This window comes from Desmodus rotundus, chromosome 1, assembly GCF_022682495.2.
Source record: "Desmodus rotundus isolate HL8 chromosome 1, HLdesRot8A.1, whole genome shotgun sequence".
Lineage (NCBI taxonomy): Eukaryota > Metazoa > Chordata > Mammalia > Chiroptera > Phyllostomidae > Desmodus > Desmodus rotundus.
In genome coordinates this window covers 204,036,260-204,051,767 of record NC_071387.1, presented here as the reverse complement: position 1 = coordinate 204,051,767, position 15,508 = coordinate 204,036,260, and the positions used below count along the sequence as shown (strand labels likewise).

Here is a 15,508-nt window from a genome sequence, read left to right as displayed (position 1 = left end):
TTTTACTTCTTTAAATGAAAGTTACTATGTTAATTACGGTAGTATTTTCTCTATGTACTTAAATATGTTGCATGTTTTCTTAGAGATATAAAGGTCAAAATGGCAATATTGTGGGGCAGAGATGGCTTTGCAAATTCCTTTCAATAATTCCCAATCCTCAAGTCTCCACAGCTTACCAGTGGGAACTACGGGTTGAAGTTTTCTCTGGCGTTCCCTCACATCTGGAAAGTCCTCTTGTGGTCTGCGAGGCAGAGCTCCAAGAATAGGGAGATGCTCCAGTAACACAAAAATTAGCATCACTACTAATTCAATGAAGGGATACATCTCACATAAGAATGAGGAGTCATGGGCTCTTATTTGCCTTCTAGCTGCAATGTCAATGCACCTCCTTAAGCCTCAGTTTCCTCACCCATAAAATGAGGGAGTTTACCCTGCAGATTTCAAAGATCTATTCCAGCTCCAACTTCTATGACCTGAAAGTAGAGGTAAATTGGGCAGTGAACTCTCTCTCTTTTTTAAATTTCTTGGGTATTTTTTCCTTTTTTATTGACTTTATTGGGGTGATGTTGGTTAATGAAATTATATAGGTTTAAGGTGTACAGTTCTATAATACATCATCTGTATATTATGTGTTCACCACCCCAAGTCAAGTTTCTTTCCATCACTATTTACCCCCCTTTACCCTCTTCTACCTCCCCCCACCCCCTTTCCCTCTGGTAATCACTATACTGTTGTCTGTGTCTGTGAGTTTTTTGGTTTTTGCTTTAACACGTTTCCAGGATGTCAGGAAACTGAATAAAGCTTCCAGGAGAATGGTCCTAACTCATGCCCCAGGCCCAGAAAAGTATGAAGAACTGAAATGTACTTGAGGGATCTGCCCACACAAAATGAACAGGTTTTTTTTCATTTTTTAAATTGTTGTTCAATTACAGTTGTGTGCATTTTCTCCCCATCCCTCTACCCCACCCCAGCTAAACCCACCTTCCTCCTCCCCCTTGATGTTCTCCATGTGTCCTTTATAGTAGTTCCTGAAAACCCCTCTCCCCACTATTCCCTCCCCACTCCCCTCTGGCTATTGTTAGATTGTTCTTAACTTCAATGTCTCTGGTTATATTTTGTTTGCTTTTTTCTTTTGTTGATTATGTTCCAGTTAAAGGTGAGATCATATGGTATTTGTCCCTGACCACCTGGCTTATTTCACTTAGCATAATGCTCTCCAGTCCCATCCATGCCTTTGCAAAGGGTATAAGCTCCTTCTTTCTCTCTGCTGCATAGAATTCCATTGTGTAAATGTACCATAGTGTTTCGATCCACTCATTTGCTGATGGGCACTTAGGTTGCTTCTAGTACTTGGCTATTGCAAATTGTGCTGCTGTGAACATTGGGGTGCACAGGTTCTTCTGGATTAGTGTTTCAGGATTCTTAGGGTATAATCCCAGCAGCAGGATTGCTGGGTCAAAGGGCAGTTCCATTTTTAGTTTTCTGAGGAAATTCCATACTGTTTTCCACAGTGGTCACACCAGTCTGAATTCCCACCAACAGTGTACTAGGGTTCCCTTTTCTCCGCATCCTCTCCAACATTTGTTCGGTGATTTGTTTATGTTGGCCATTCTGACTGGTATGAGATGGTACCTCATTGTGGTTTTAATTTGCATCTCTCTGATAGTAGTGATGCTGAGCATCTTTTCATATGTCTCTGGGCCCTCTGTATGTCTTCCTTGGAGAAGTGTCTGTTCAAGTCCTTTGCCCATTTTTTAATTGGGTTATTTGTCTTCCTGGAGTGGACTTGTGTGAGTTCTTTATATATTTTGGAGATCAGGCCCTTGTCTGAGGTATCATTGGCAAATATGTTTTCCTATACTGTTGGTTCTCTTTTCATTTTAATGCTGTTTTCTTTAGCCATGCAGCTTTTTATTTTGATGAGGTCCCATTTGTTTATTCTTTCCTTTAGGCCCCCTGTTTTAGGGGACGTTGCTGTGTGGAATGTCTGAGATTTTCCCGCCAATGTTTTCCTCTAGGACTTTTATGGTGTTACGACTTGTATTCAAGTCTTTTATCTACCTTGAATTTATTTTTGTGTATGGTTCAAGTTGGTGATCGAGTTTCATTATTCTTGCATGTAGCTGTCCAGATCTCCCAACACCTCTTTGTTAAAGAGGCTATTTTTGCTCCATTTTATGCTCCTGCCTCCTTTGTCAAATATTAATTGACCGTAAAGACTTGGATTTATTTCTGGACTCTCTGTTCTGTTCCATTGGTCTATGTGCCTGTTTTTATGCCAGTACCAGGCTGCTTTGATGACAGTGGCCTTGTAATACAGTTTGACATCAGGTATTAAAAATATGGAATGCTTCACAGATTTGTGTGTCATCCTTGCTCAGGGGCTCTCCATGCTAATCTTCTCTGTATCGTTCCAATTTTAGTACATGTGCTGCTGAAGTGAGCACAACCGTTGTTTTGAAAATGTATAAGGTTATATAAGAATTCCCATTTTGGAATGAAATAGGTTTCAAATATATGCTCTGTACTTTGTCTTGTAGCCTATCACTAACAGTTCAGAGAAATTTACTGGTACTGGGGGTTGTAGCCACAGGAATCTATGCCCTAAAATTCTTTAGAAATAGGATTTGTATTCACGAACATGTAAGTTTATAAGTGTTAACTTGCCTCCAGGAAGGCAGGGAGACGCTGATGTTTTCTAAGATAATATCTGCATCTCTAACAGAGAGTGGTTTGTGAAGCTTTACACTAATGCATCTTTGATACACACTATGTATCATTCCTTTTCAGGGCCTGGAGCCTCTCAAACATGGCCAGACACTCCATCCTGTATTCCATCCTGCTGAGTGCTCTGATTGACAGGAGCCAAGCTTGTTACTGTGATCATTACCCATGGAGTGAGTGGTCCAGCTGCTCAAAAACCTGCAATACTGGAATCCAGAGCAGATTTAGGTGGGTGGGAGCTACGTAGCTTTTCCCGTGTGCCCTAGCAACCTCAAAGACGAGTGCAATATCGAAAGTACCATACTAACCAATGGGGAAAAACAGTGTGTCTCAAAATAAGAACTCATGAATTTGGATGGAGTTTGAGATCTTTTCCACATAAGGTTGAATGAAAGTCTATTTTTGTTCTCTCCATAAAATTGAGGAGTTTCTAAGAAATTTAACTAAGAATCTGTGTGATATTTTCTGTTAACTATTTACTTAGAATCACTACTGAAGCCTGTTACTCAATCAGCATATAACTCTCCTCGCCACCAGTGAGTGAGTGAATTATAGAGAATTTTCTGCTTGTTAGAGTCCAACAGGACCTCAACCGAGCAGCACCGCCCACTATTAGCTTGGTTGTTGGCATGTGCATGAAGGCAGGAAAACTATGTTGACTTAATAAGGTTCAATAATTCAGTCTTTTCACCAATTCAGGCTACTTGTCCCTGGCAGTTTTTAAAAATCTGCTGGGTGTTTGTGCTCCATGGAGATGCTCACATGACTTGAGGGAGAAAAGCATGTATTTAATGTGGTTTAGCTATTATAGCACTTTTAAGATATCTATTTTAGAAAACTATTTTTGCGTATGTGGTGCGAGTCTCATTAAAATAACCAATTGACTCCTCCAATAAACCATCCCCTATGTGTGCAAAACCAGATTTGTTTATAATAGTCTTTTACCGAAGAATCCCTCAGCAGCTCTCTTACTGCCTACTAACTAAAGTTCAACAGTAAATCTGGTTCCTTCCGATCGTGTACTTCACAAGCCCACACACCCTCCACAGACCAGTCGTGCTGCCCACCTGTCATCTCTGCACATGCCACTCCCACCGTGTGCCCTTCCCCTTATTGCCTGGAGAACTCATGTGAATTTTTCAAGAAGTATCTCTCATGTCCCTTTCTCTCCGACTCTGGCCCCACACCACTCTGATTCCAACCATTGTGCTATCACACTGTGCTATCACCTTTTAAGCTATTTGCAGGGACTTTCTCCTCTCTTCTCTTTCCTGTCCAGCCTCTTGCAGGAATTCCATCAGGGCCAGCTGCACCATGTGTGAGCCCACACCGAGAAGGGCTTCATGCATGGCTTAATGCTCTACCATCACTGCCTTGAAATTCTTCACTTTTGAGTAAGAGCCACCCCCTTCCCCATTTTCATTTTGCTCTGGGCCCCATGAATTAGATACCTGCTCCTGAATTCCTTGAAGAGGTAAGACCTGCACAATGCCAATCCCCCTGATTTTTCATGAAAACCTGCTTTCCTTTCATTCACTGTAGTTAATACATGGTGATATTTTTCTTATTGGCTGCAGCCATAGTGAATATACTCATTCTAAGCAGATTTTTCCTCACTATTACAGACATGCAGTAAAAAATGATTACTATATGAAGAACAACTGTGACAAGCTTTGTGTCTTCTCTGAGGTCAGAGTATGTAACTTGCAAGCTTGTCCTATCAACTGCCTCCTGGGAGATTACGGACCATGGTCAGACTGTGACCCTTGTGTTGAAAAACAGGTAACACATGGACATACTCAGGAAATCTGAATCACAATAAGAAGGCTCAGACTCCCTGAAAGGCTCAACAATCACAGAAAGGCTGAATTTCTTCAATTTCTGAAAATAAGCTTTCCCACCTTCTACTAGGGGGAAATTTGTTTAATAATTTTGGGGGGGATGGAAGGTTTCATTTTACATGTTGCACTGTTGTATGACCATCAAAAAGAACCACAGAAATGGAGATCACATGGAGGATTATCAACAGGGGAGTGGGAGGGGGAGATAGGGGGAAAAAGGTACAGAGAATAAGTAGCATAAATGGTAGGTAGAAGATAGACAGGGGGAGGGTAAGAATAGTACAGGGAATGTAGAAGCCAAAGAACTTATATGTATGACCCATGGACATGAACTATAGGGGGGGAATGTGGGAGGGAGGGGGTGAGCAGGATGGAGTGGAGTGAAGGGGGGGAAATGGGACAACTGTAATAGCATAATCAATAAATATATTTTTTTAAAAAAAGGAAAGAAATCCTGCCCCCAGTAGTTGTATTGCAACTGCCCGGGTGTGTGCCACTGAGAACCCAAGAAGCAAATGCAGGTGTTAGAACATGAGGATTTCAGCCCAAGGTTTAAAATCAGACAGAAATTTGGGACATTAACCAAAAGCCTGCCTCTTTGCCCTTCCTCGTATTTCCCAACCCCCCACTCTCCTTGGGAAAGTCCCTCAATTTGTTTATTGTTCCCAGCTGCAATATTTACCCATCAGTAAGGACCTTGACTGTGCAAACCCCAGTTAGGGCAGGTGCTGAGCAACTGCACGTTAGGGGAGAAAAAGAAACTCATTTGTGGAGTGCCCACTCTCTGAGCTAAAGTGTCCTAGGCCCTTTACATACATGACCTTATTCAAACTTCACACCACCCTGTGGTCCTTTACTCATTTTACAGGTGAGGAAGTTATGGCTCATTTGGAGTTAAGTGATTTGCTCAAGAATACACCACTATTGGATGTACGAGCTATATTCTGAACCAAATTTCTCTGACATCAGTCAGAACTCTTTAATCCTGTCATGTTTCTATTCTTCCCCGACTCTCTGTTCTACTCCCCACTTAAAATCTATTTTAAAGTGTAGAGAATGTGTCAACCTTGGTTTCCATGCTGACTTCCTTGTGCAAAAGAACCCCAAATCCTTTCACATTTATCACTCACGTCACACTATCTTTGAGATATGGAAGGGCTGTTATTATTATTACCCAGAAGAATCTGCACTCAGGAGACACTCAGTAAATACCCGTGCATTAGATTTCAATTTAATTTAGAATCATGATTTTAGAGTTGGAAGTCTTAGAAATCCTTTTGCTCCACCTCCTCATTTTAGGGAAACTGGGGCCCAGAGAGGGATGACTTCCTTAAGGACACACAAGAATGGAATCGGAAAAATCATTAGTTCATCAAGGAAACACCACTGTGGTCAAAATCCCTACTGTGCGTGAGAAGTCCAGTCTTCTTAGTTACATTTCGGCTTTCATCCTGCCGCAGAGTTACTCATCTCTCTCTCCTTTTCTCTCAGTTTAAGGTTAGATCCATGCTGCGCCCCAGTCAGTTTGGAGGGCAACCGTGCACTGAGCCCCTGGTGAACTTTCAACGATGCATTCCATCTAAACTCTGCAAAATCGAAGACATTGACTGCAAGAATAAATTCCGTTGTGACAGCGGTAATGTACTTTTGGAAAATATTCAGCCTCCACTAAAAATGGCTTAACTAACAGTTTTTCCAATGGACTCCAGTAAAAGTTGTGATAGAGAAATCCCACCATATTTTAAGCATGGTGAGATGGAGGTGTTATACCACCAATTACCAAGCTATTTATGTGTGAAATTAGAGCTTTCACTATAACCACCTTGACGACTTACCTGATTCATTTGCTCATCAAGTACCCAGGTTTCTACACTGTTACAAAGCAGGAAGAGAGAAAGGAGAAGGAGGCAGATACTTTCAAAAGTCGGCTGTTAATAAGTACAAATCTATCATCGGAATAAGCAATTGAAAAGCAGCAACAGACTAAGAAGGTTTTTTCTACTTTATTAAGCTAAGAATATTGATATGAGGGTATTATGTTGGGGCGGTTAGACAGGATGTGACCAAGGTTCTGGGGTGCTCTGTTGAAGGGGTTCAAAGGAGGAGACTGAAGATGACAAATACTGGCAACATTCCCTTCAAGGCCAATATCCATGCAGATTTATAAATTCAGTTAATTTTCACTAGATTATAATCAGATCTTGAGTATACTCTTTAATCAATGTATTTTCTTGCTAATTAATAGCTCTTTAACACTCAGCATTTTGGGTAATCTAGATCAGATTCCTGCAAGTATTTTCAGTGAAGGCCCAGCAGGTAAATATTTTAGGCTTTGCGGGTCCGAGGTCTATGCTGCAGCTACCCTGCTCCGGCATCTTCACATCAAAGCTGCTATAGACAGTGCTGTGGACCAATGAGAGTGGCTGTCTTCCAGTCAAGTTGTATTTACAAAAACAGATGGCAGGTCAGTTCTCAACCACGGGCCATAGTTCACTGGCCTCTTATCTAAATAGGCCATTCAAAGTTAAATTTAGAGTTCAGGTGAATGCAATTTACATCACTTCCATGTACTCTGGAATACGCTGGAAAGAATTCATAACTACATTGTGGATTTCCAGTTCCGTAGAAAACGGACCCCAGACCTTAGAGAGGTTCTTGTCTTTTTGCTCCTTGCTTCCTTCCTTCAGCTTTGCCAATCTTTTCTAAATGTCAGTCAGAAATGCAGGTGTCAGTGTTTTCCCTCTGTGCCCTGCTCCCCCAAATGTGGAATGAGAGGGTGGGACAAGGGTAATAGATGTCATGCCTGTGTGAACAAGGTCATGTGAGATACTGATGAAAGAGGGACTAGAAGAAAAATCTTCATGGCAATGGCTGAGGACCATACAGACCCAAGTGTTATATCCAGAATATTAAGATAAAGACTTCAAACTGAAGTATAATTGTTTGAAGCTTGAAGGAGAGTTTTTAGAACAAATTAGCAGGAAAAACTTGTTTATTTAATGAATGATAAGTTCTATAATTTTTTTAAAGCTTTGTTTAGGCCAAAATATTCACAAGTTTGAGAAGGTTTTAAGTATATCCATAGGCCACCAATTCATCGTGAGCAATTTCAGGAAAGTTAGTAGTGTACACACAACTACTCACTAGTTCATCAGCAGTATGTCCACAGCCATTGGTAAAAGAAAAAAAAAACATTGAAATGAATCTGCAATGGTTAGTAAGCAGTTGCTAGCCTGAGTCTCCAGATAACCCCTGCCCTATTGTCCAGGTCCCTTCACCAGGAATCCCTAGATCTTCCCATGATTCAGCCATTCATTGATTAATCCCTGGCACAGACTTCATTGGCAACCATTCTGACTGGGTTGTGTCATGGCCTATTGATTGTTAAATATTCTACTACTATGCCCTCCTGAAACCATCCACTAAAACCACTCTCAAAGGGAATAAAAGGTTGGATGGACCATAATTAGTCTGACTCAGGATAACATTTAGCCTTTAATTACCAAAGAACTGTCTATCCTAAAGAGTTTCCCTCTTCGCTTTCCTCCCTCACAGTTTCTGTTCGGAGTTCCCAAGAGTTCCCAAGAGTTCCCAAGACTAAGCGTATTAGCTTAATGAATCTTTGAGAATTACCCATGAGGCTAGCCTCCACGCACTGTGCCAACTCCTCTCTCCCAAGTTTAAGCATGGAAGACTAGAAAATTTGCAGCTGGTTATAAAAATAATGTCATTGCAGTAACAAAAATCAGTTCGAGTATAATCAACAAAACAAACAAGTGAGCAAAATAGAACCAGAAACATGGAAATAAAGAACAAACTGACAGTGACCAGAGGGGAGGGGAAGGGGATGATAGGGGAAAGAAGGAGAAGGGTCAAGTCAAGGAACATGTATAAAGGACCCATGGAAAAGGACAGCAGAGGGGATGATTGAATGGGGGGGTTGCATAGGACAGGGGAGAGTAATGGGGGGGAAATGGGGATAACTGTAATTGAACAACAATAAAAAATTTTTTTTAATAAAACATGTTTATGCAACTTAAAAAAAATCAGTTCAAGTAGATAGGAAAACCATGTACAATTCCTAAATAATTACATGGCTCCAAGTATAAGTGTATACATGTATTATGTGCACATGTTGGCTAACGGCTGACGTCTGCAATCCTGCACGGTCCAAACTGCCCTTCACCTTTCCCACCCCTTCTTTGGTATGTGGCTTACACTCCCACTCCCTTGCTGCTTCCTGCTCCAGTGACTTTTGTGGCCTGGAACTATTCTTAGCTGTGTCACGTCAGGCCTAAATCACACATGCCACTCATTCCCAAACATCACTCAAGAGATGTTCTTTGGCTTTCATTCCTACCCTTGCTAGTAGATCTTCTCCAATATACCTAGAAGGACAAATAGAGAGAATTTCTCATGTTTTCACACATCTGGCACCCTGCGCAGGAAGCTAGATTAATGAGAACGGTATCCTGCATATGTTTCCCTACCTGTTTGATAAACTAGGGATTATTTTAGTGTAACCATATCAAAAATTAGCTTTTGCTCAAATTTGTAAGTGCCAGATTCAAAACATTTAGAAATGTAATATTTGGGGTTTTTTCTTTAGTGAAAGAATCTCTATTTCAAACTAAATTACCTATTCTGTTCTGCCCTGTAAACAAACAAACAAACAAAAACTAAAAAATGTGCTCTTGTAAAATAGAGCATCTTTCAGATTATAAGCTGAGATTAATTGAAATGCTATTCTTTCTATATTTTCAGTCTTGTATGATTCTGGGGTGTGCATAACCATAATTCTTTATAATGTTAGTCCAGACACTATCCAAGGTTTTGAATAATCGAGTGACTTAATTATTTCCATTACACCCTACCTTCTTAGCGAAAATTATTAACCGAAGGAGTTAAAACTAAGTGCTTTCTAGGGAACTCTCCAGTAATTAAAAACAAAATGTATTCAACAGAGTACCCAGTTTCCCCAAGCTTTTCATTTAGTCGAAATAGTCACACATAGCTATAGAGAGATGCCAACCACAACCTAAAATAGTTAACCAAATGATCTGGAGTGAAATGTTTCATTGTCATCGGTGAGGCCTGTATATAATGGTAGGATGCCAGCAGCACCCCTGATCACAGGCAAGAGAGTGCGGGACGGGAGAGGGGCTGTCATTGTGCATGAGGCATTTCCATGTCTGTAATATGCAGTTACCGATCCCAAGGATCCTTATGAAATTCAGTAAGATTAAAAGGGAAAGGAGTCACCTAAGTACATGAAGTTTGCCCTGTTCCCTAAACTCACTAACTTAACCTGCCAACTAATACTGTATCACAGAGGCATTTAACTTGTCCAGACAATAATTAGATATAGTAAACTATGTAGTAAAACAATTCTATGCAGTAATTATACATAGTGGCTACATAATAAAAATGTGGTAATTATGTATAGTAAAATAATTATGTATCATAAAATACACAGACAATAAGTACACAGTTTTATTTTGACGAATGTGTGCACCCATGTAAACAACCCCTAATCAAGATATAGAAAATATCCGTAAACCTGTGAACTTGCTGCTTTCTTATTTCTAGTTAACCCCTCTCCTTGCCCTTGAACATCATATGCAGCACTCGTGGGGCACGACTCTTACGTGCCTGGCTTTCTCAACATAGAGTTTTAGAGATTCAGCCATATTACCGTACATGCTAGTGTGTGTGTAGGTAGGTGTGTGTAAAAATTTTAAGATTTTTAAAAAATAAAACAGTGACATTGAGTCGGCTCTACTGGCTCAGAACAAAATTCTGTTCATTTTCTCCCACAGAGCGTGATTTCTGCAGCAAGCTTACTGTAATGGGAGTGGGATTCTAAACTTAATTCTCCTATTTAAGAAAATCAGCCCCCTGGTGACTAAATAACCATTCCATTTTCCATATGTTCCTAAATCGTTACCAAAAAATAATAAAACCTTAGGTGGGTACTAGACTTATTGAGCAATCACTTCCTAAGTTTAATAAATATCTAACCACTGTACTCCTGAAAGTAATATAATATTGAATGTCACCTGTAATGGAGAAATTAAAAAAAAAATTTTTTTAAGTAAAGCATGAGTTTGGATGAATCAGTTAAAAAAAATGAAAACTTACTTTTAACTTTTCCTTGAAATTTAAAGCACTAATATTTCAAATTAATAAATACTACCTTAAATGATCATTTGTTATCAATGCTGTTGTTCGCTTTTCTTGACCAGGCCGCTGCATTGCCAGCAAATTAGAATGCAATGGAGAAAATGACTGTGGAGACAATTCAGATGAAAGGGGTTGTAGGAGGATAAAAACAGTGTGCTCTCGGAAATTCGAACCCATCCCTAACGTGTACAGGATGGGCACTGGGTATGTAACATCTTTTTATCATTTGGGGGAATAACAGCATCTCAGAGCTAATAGGGGTAGCAACAATGGAGCAATCAGACTTCGCTCCCTCCTTAACCTCCTACCACTCTTCCCAGCCCCATCTCTGGCACCTGGCTGCCATCCTCAGGCAGCATGTGGCCACGGCCCTTGCTCCTAGGGAATAAAATTATTTAACATTTTCACGGTTACTTTGTAACAGGCAACGTTAAGGGCCCTTCATACTTGTTGCTTGTTTTAACCTTCACACGTCCTTTCTGACAGCTGTAGAGCAGATCAGGGCCAATGGGAGGGAGGCCTGCCACGCAGGGAGGTACCGGGATGGATTCCTGAGGATAGATCTTGAGTGGATGAGTAACCACTCAGAAATGCCAGGAGCCAATAGAGAACGAGGGCATCCAAAAAGTATGCCTAAGGTTGTGTCAGAAGTCCAAACACTAGAGAAGTAACCCTGAATTAGCATGAAATGGTGAGAGTCAAGCCCTGAATCGGTAATGGGAGACCAAGGCAGGGGAAAGGGTTTAGGCAAACATAGAAAAAAAAAGGGTGATTTAAAAAAAAAAACAACAACAATGGTCTGAAAAAGTTTAGAGAGTTAGAGGTGGAAAGAACATGGCTAGGGTGTCCAGAACTTTTTCTCACATAAACTATGTGATGTGTGAGGAGGTCAGTACAGTTTAAAGGCTGAAGGTCAGCCCTGCATTACTATCTGGTTCTTGTTCAATCTACAAACTGTGTCTCAGAAATCTTCGATAACCTGCCCAAGTCTACCAACTAGTAAATGGTGGAAACAAGACTCAAATCCAGACTTCAAAATCCAGGTCATTGTCACCATTTCATGCTCATTCAGAACAAGAGCCACCTAAACAATGGGAGCAGACTGGAATAAACCTCAGGAGGCCCTGCAGCGCTATCCCCATCTTTGACTACTACTCGGAAATTCTAGTATTCCCATTTCAGAAATTCTAACATCCCTATTTTAAGTCATGAGAGCATTGGAGGTTCAGCAAGGGATTCTAAATTTGTGACACTGAGCTAATGACTTCGAAAACTTTAGAAAACGTGAGAGCAATTAATGGAAACAGAAGAAGTAAGCCTGAGTAGGACGCATGAGAAAACAGTGAAGATAATCTCCTGTACTCTCCTATTCCCATGATAAAGAAATCTCCCTTTGATTTTTGACCAAAGGCAAATAGTTTGCGATAGGCTTTTATTACTTTGAATAGGACTCATTTTTTAAATTCTCCACTTATGCTGCCAGACGTGCATAACATGAAGCCTTGAGGCAGTAAAGACAAACAGCAGCCATTGCAAATACAACCTCATTTGACTGGAATGAAAACTGGCAGTTCTTGGGCCAGGATAGCAGTAAAATGGAACAGCCATTAACTTGGAAGGATGGGGAGCCGGGTTCTATACCCAGTTCCGCATTAACTCTCCACATCATAACCAAGTTGTTGAACATCTCTGGGCTGCAGTTCCCCCCTGGTATGTTAGATGACTGCAAACTTATTTGAGGTTCTGTCCTACGAATTCCTAATTAGAGTTGATTTCAATGAGAGCGTTTCAACAGCAACTTCTTATCAATGTGCAGAAATGGTTTCTGTTTTCTCCTTTCCCTGGAAGGAGACCTCAGCCAGAACTCCCACTTGAGAGTCCTGTTTTCTAGCGCTCTGATTGATGAGGGCTGACATCACACACTCACCTCTTGCTCAGCTGGTCTGCACTCTGGAGCTCCAGATGGGGAGGACCGCGTGCTGTGTGTACTTTGACAGGAGGACTATGTGGCCCTCTGCCCAGCACAGCTGTGGTCCCAAGGATTCTCAGAAATGAGCAAAACCTACTGGCTCAGAACAGCCAGTTCTCTCCTCGCTTCCCCAAGAACTGAGTTCTGAGAGCTACTTACTGGAATCTCTCTCTAATCTGCCCAAGAACTGAGTTTTGAGAGCTACTTACTGGAATCTCTCTCTAATCTGCTGGCCTTAGAATCTCCATCCCCTCTCTGACACATTTCTACCCACAAAAGGTCACTTCTTGGGTGGCTGTACCTCTTTTTAAATGGCATCTCCCCAAGGAAGAGTAACAAGACAGAAGAACATTCTTTCCTTGCCAACATCAGTCACTGGGTCTTAAATCTGAAGCAATATAAGCATGCTATTCATTTTTTTCTCAGGTTCAGCCAACATACATATATAATTTTAAATAAATTAAAAAATGTACAAAATATGATGTATTAAACCAAATTAGACAAAAGCCATTTAGAAATTGATAATATTAAAATCCATGATGTGTTTGAAACACCAAAATAGTTAAAGTCAATTTAAATATCACAGAGGGGAGGAGAAAGAATAGGCTGAAAATTGCTGCATACTCGACTTACCCCGTGAAAGGCTCCTCAGGCATGGCTTGAGAGAGCCCCTTCCTTGAAAACCCTGTCTTCAGGCTCTCCGCAAGCAGCTGCGACCTTCGGAGCTTCCTCACGACCTGGGAGCCATTTTTGTTAAGCTCTTTCTAGCTTGTGACAAACTCAAAAGTACGTGACAGAAGGCAGTATAAGGTTCACAGTCCTTTTTGCCTCATTGACTAGTCTTAAGTCAGGAAATGAAAAGGAATGAGTCTGAAACACTTGTGTTTGTCATGCTAACTTCAGTAGTTCCGAAATTTCTGTCCAGACCAGCTCTTTGTACTTCCTCCCCCAGGTACCCATGTTGACACAGATTCAAGTGTGAGTGAGAACACACCTGGAGTTGTGCTCGCAGCCTTTAGGGTGTGAGATGAACCTTACTGAACATGCAGGAATCACTCCTGTTTTGAACTGCTTTGCTGAGCTGTAACTCATGTACCAGTCCTCCCCGTGACCTGTTTTATTTTCAAACTGTACCACACTCACACTTCTGACAGCAGATATGTGGGAGCTCTCCCCAGTGAAGTGACTCTCTGTGACACTAGCTGGCTGTCCTACAATTTAACTCAATCGTGACACTGTCTACCTGGAGACAGAGTCAGATGCCATATGTGAAGGGCTCAGTCCCATAAGACTGTCCCCCACCGCCCCCAACATTTCAGGTGCTACTTCACCTGCACTCCTGATGTATTGAAGTTTCCCATCAACCCCCTCTTTGGATTTGATTAATGCGCAAGAGCGGCTCACAGAGAGAGCCCAGTGAAACAATTTACTTACTGTTTACCAGCTTATTGTAAGTGAATATGATGAATAAAGCCAATGAATACATGCATTTGGGTAGGTGTGAGTAGGGCAAGGTATGTGGGAAGGAGCTCTGAGCTTTCGTGCCCTTTCTAGGTGCACCTCCCTGTATTCACCGAACCAAAAGCTCTCAGAACCCTATACCAAATTTGGGAGGAAAATGGGGGTGTGACTTATAGTCCAAATGTAGCTTACATTTACATTGGTGAAATATGTTATTTATGTTATTAAATATTTTACCACATTTTTTACTTCAAAATTTTTTTCCCCATTTTCCTCCTCTAAAACCTAGGTGTGTCTTATAGTCTGAAAAATGGTATTTTGAGGATTTCTTTTTTGGAGGCTTCATCAGTAGGTGTGATTGATCAGTAACTCCATTTCAACCCCTCTCCTCCCTCTGGAGAATGGAAGGTGGGGTTAAAATTCTAAGCTTCTAATCAAGGCTTGACTTTTTTGGTGGCCAGTCCCCATCCAGGAGGCCACCAAGAGTCACCTCATTAGGAAACAAAAAATCATGGCACATACAGATACTAGATTTATCGGGGTGGTCACTCCATAAGTTATATAAATGCCTAACCACTATGTTGTACACCTGAAAGTAATACAATATCGTTCATCAACCATTATTGAAAAATAAATTTTACAAAAGAAAAAAAGACAACATTATCACCCAGGAAATTCCAAGAGATTGAGGAGTCCTGTGTCACAATCCAGGGTCAAAGACTAAACATTAGAACAAAAGATAAACTCAGTGCTCTTATCACTTAAGAGATTACAAGGGCTTTAGGAGTTCTGTGCCCAGCAGCAAAGACCATTATATATATTTTCTGTTATCTCACCATATGCAATCCAGCATCACTAAACATTTTGACTCAAAACTTTATTCTTCCCCACGAAATACATGTTAATATCTATTAGAATTTGGAAAACTAATAGCATCATGGAGAACTTTTTATCTACCAAAAGCAATTTCTTAAATATTTGAGTTGTGCTAAGCTAATTAATTTCTACACTTCAATTTGCTCATTTGCAAAATGAGTATAATAATTCTATCTGCATCACATGGTTATCATAAATTTTTAATAAGTAATGTTAGAGATCAAAAATGCTCAACTTATCATAAGTAGTATTGAATATTAAGCATTTGTTAAATAAATTTTAAATATTAATAAAAACAATATTACTGCAATTCTATTAAAATATTGCTATTACTATTTTATTATTAGATCTTTACAAGAATTTCTTTATCACACAAAGAAAAGCGGGCCAAGGATGGCATTAGTTATGTGGTAATTTATTTCATAATCCGCTTCCAAAGTTAGTGCTGGTTTTA

At 40.5% G+C, this 15,508-nt stretch overlaps 1 protein-coding gene and 1 non-coding gene across 3 annotated transcripts in view; one reads left to right on the top strand and one right to left on the bottom strand.

The window, feature by feature from the left end:
• The window catches only part of C6 (complement C6), a 57,447-nt gene that overhangs the window by 4,833 nt on the left and 37,106 nt on the right, over positions 1-15,508 (top strand). Inside the window, exons 3-7 of one of the 2 annotated variants that reach the window (XM_045186377.3) lie at positions 780-895; positions 2,791-2,952; positions 4,350-4,506; positions 6,057-6,201; positions 10,811-10,952. In XM_045186377.3, the coding sequence (XP_045042312.2) occupies positions 888-895; positions 2,791-2,952; positions 4,350-4,506; positions 6,057-6,201; positions 10,811-10,952 (614 nt within the window). In that variant the 5' untranslated portion in view covers positions 780-887. The remainder of the gene's footprint in view (positions 1-779; positions 896-2,790; positions 2,953-4,349; positions 4,507-6,056; positions 6,202-10,810; positions 10,953-15,508) is intronic. The other variant, XM_024578571.4, reaches the window with a different exon arrangement.
• On the bottom strand, positions 2,337-2,447 carry LOC112321220 (U6 spliceosomal RNA). Its single transcript, XR_002976501.1, has one exon. It is a non-coding gene; the product is annotated as a U6 spliceosomal RNA (small nuclear RNA).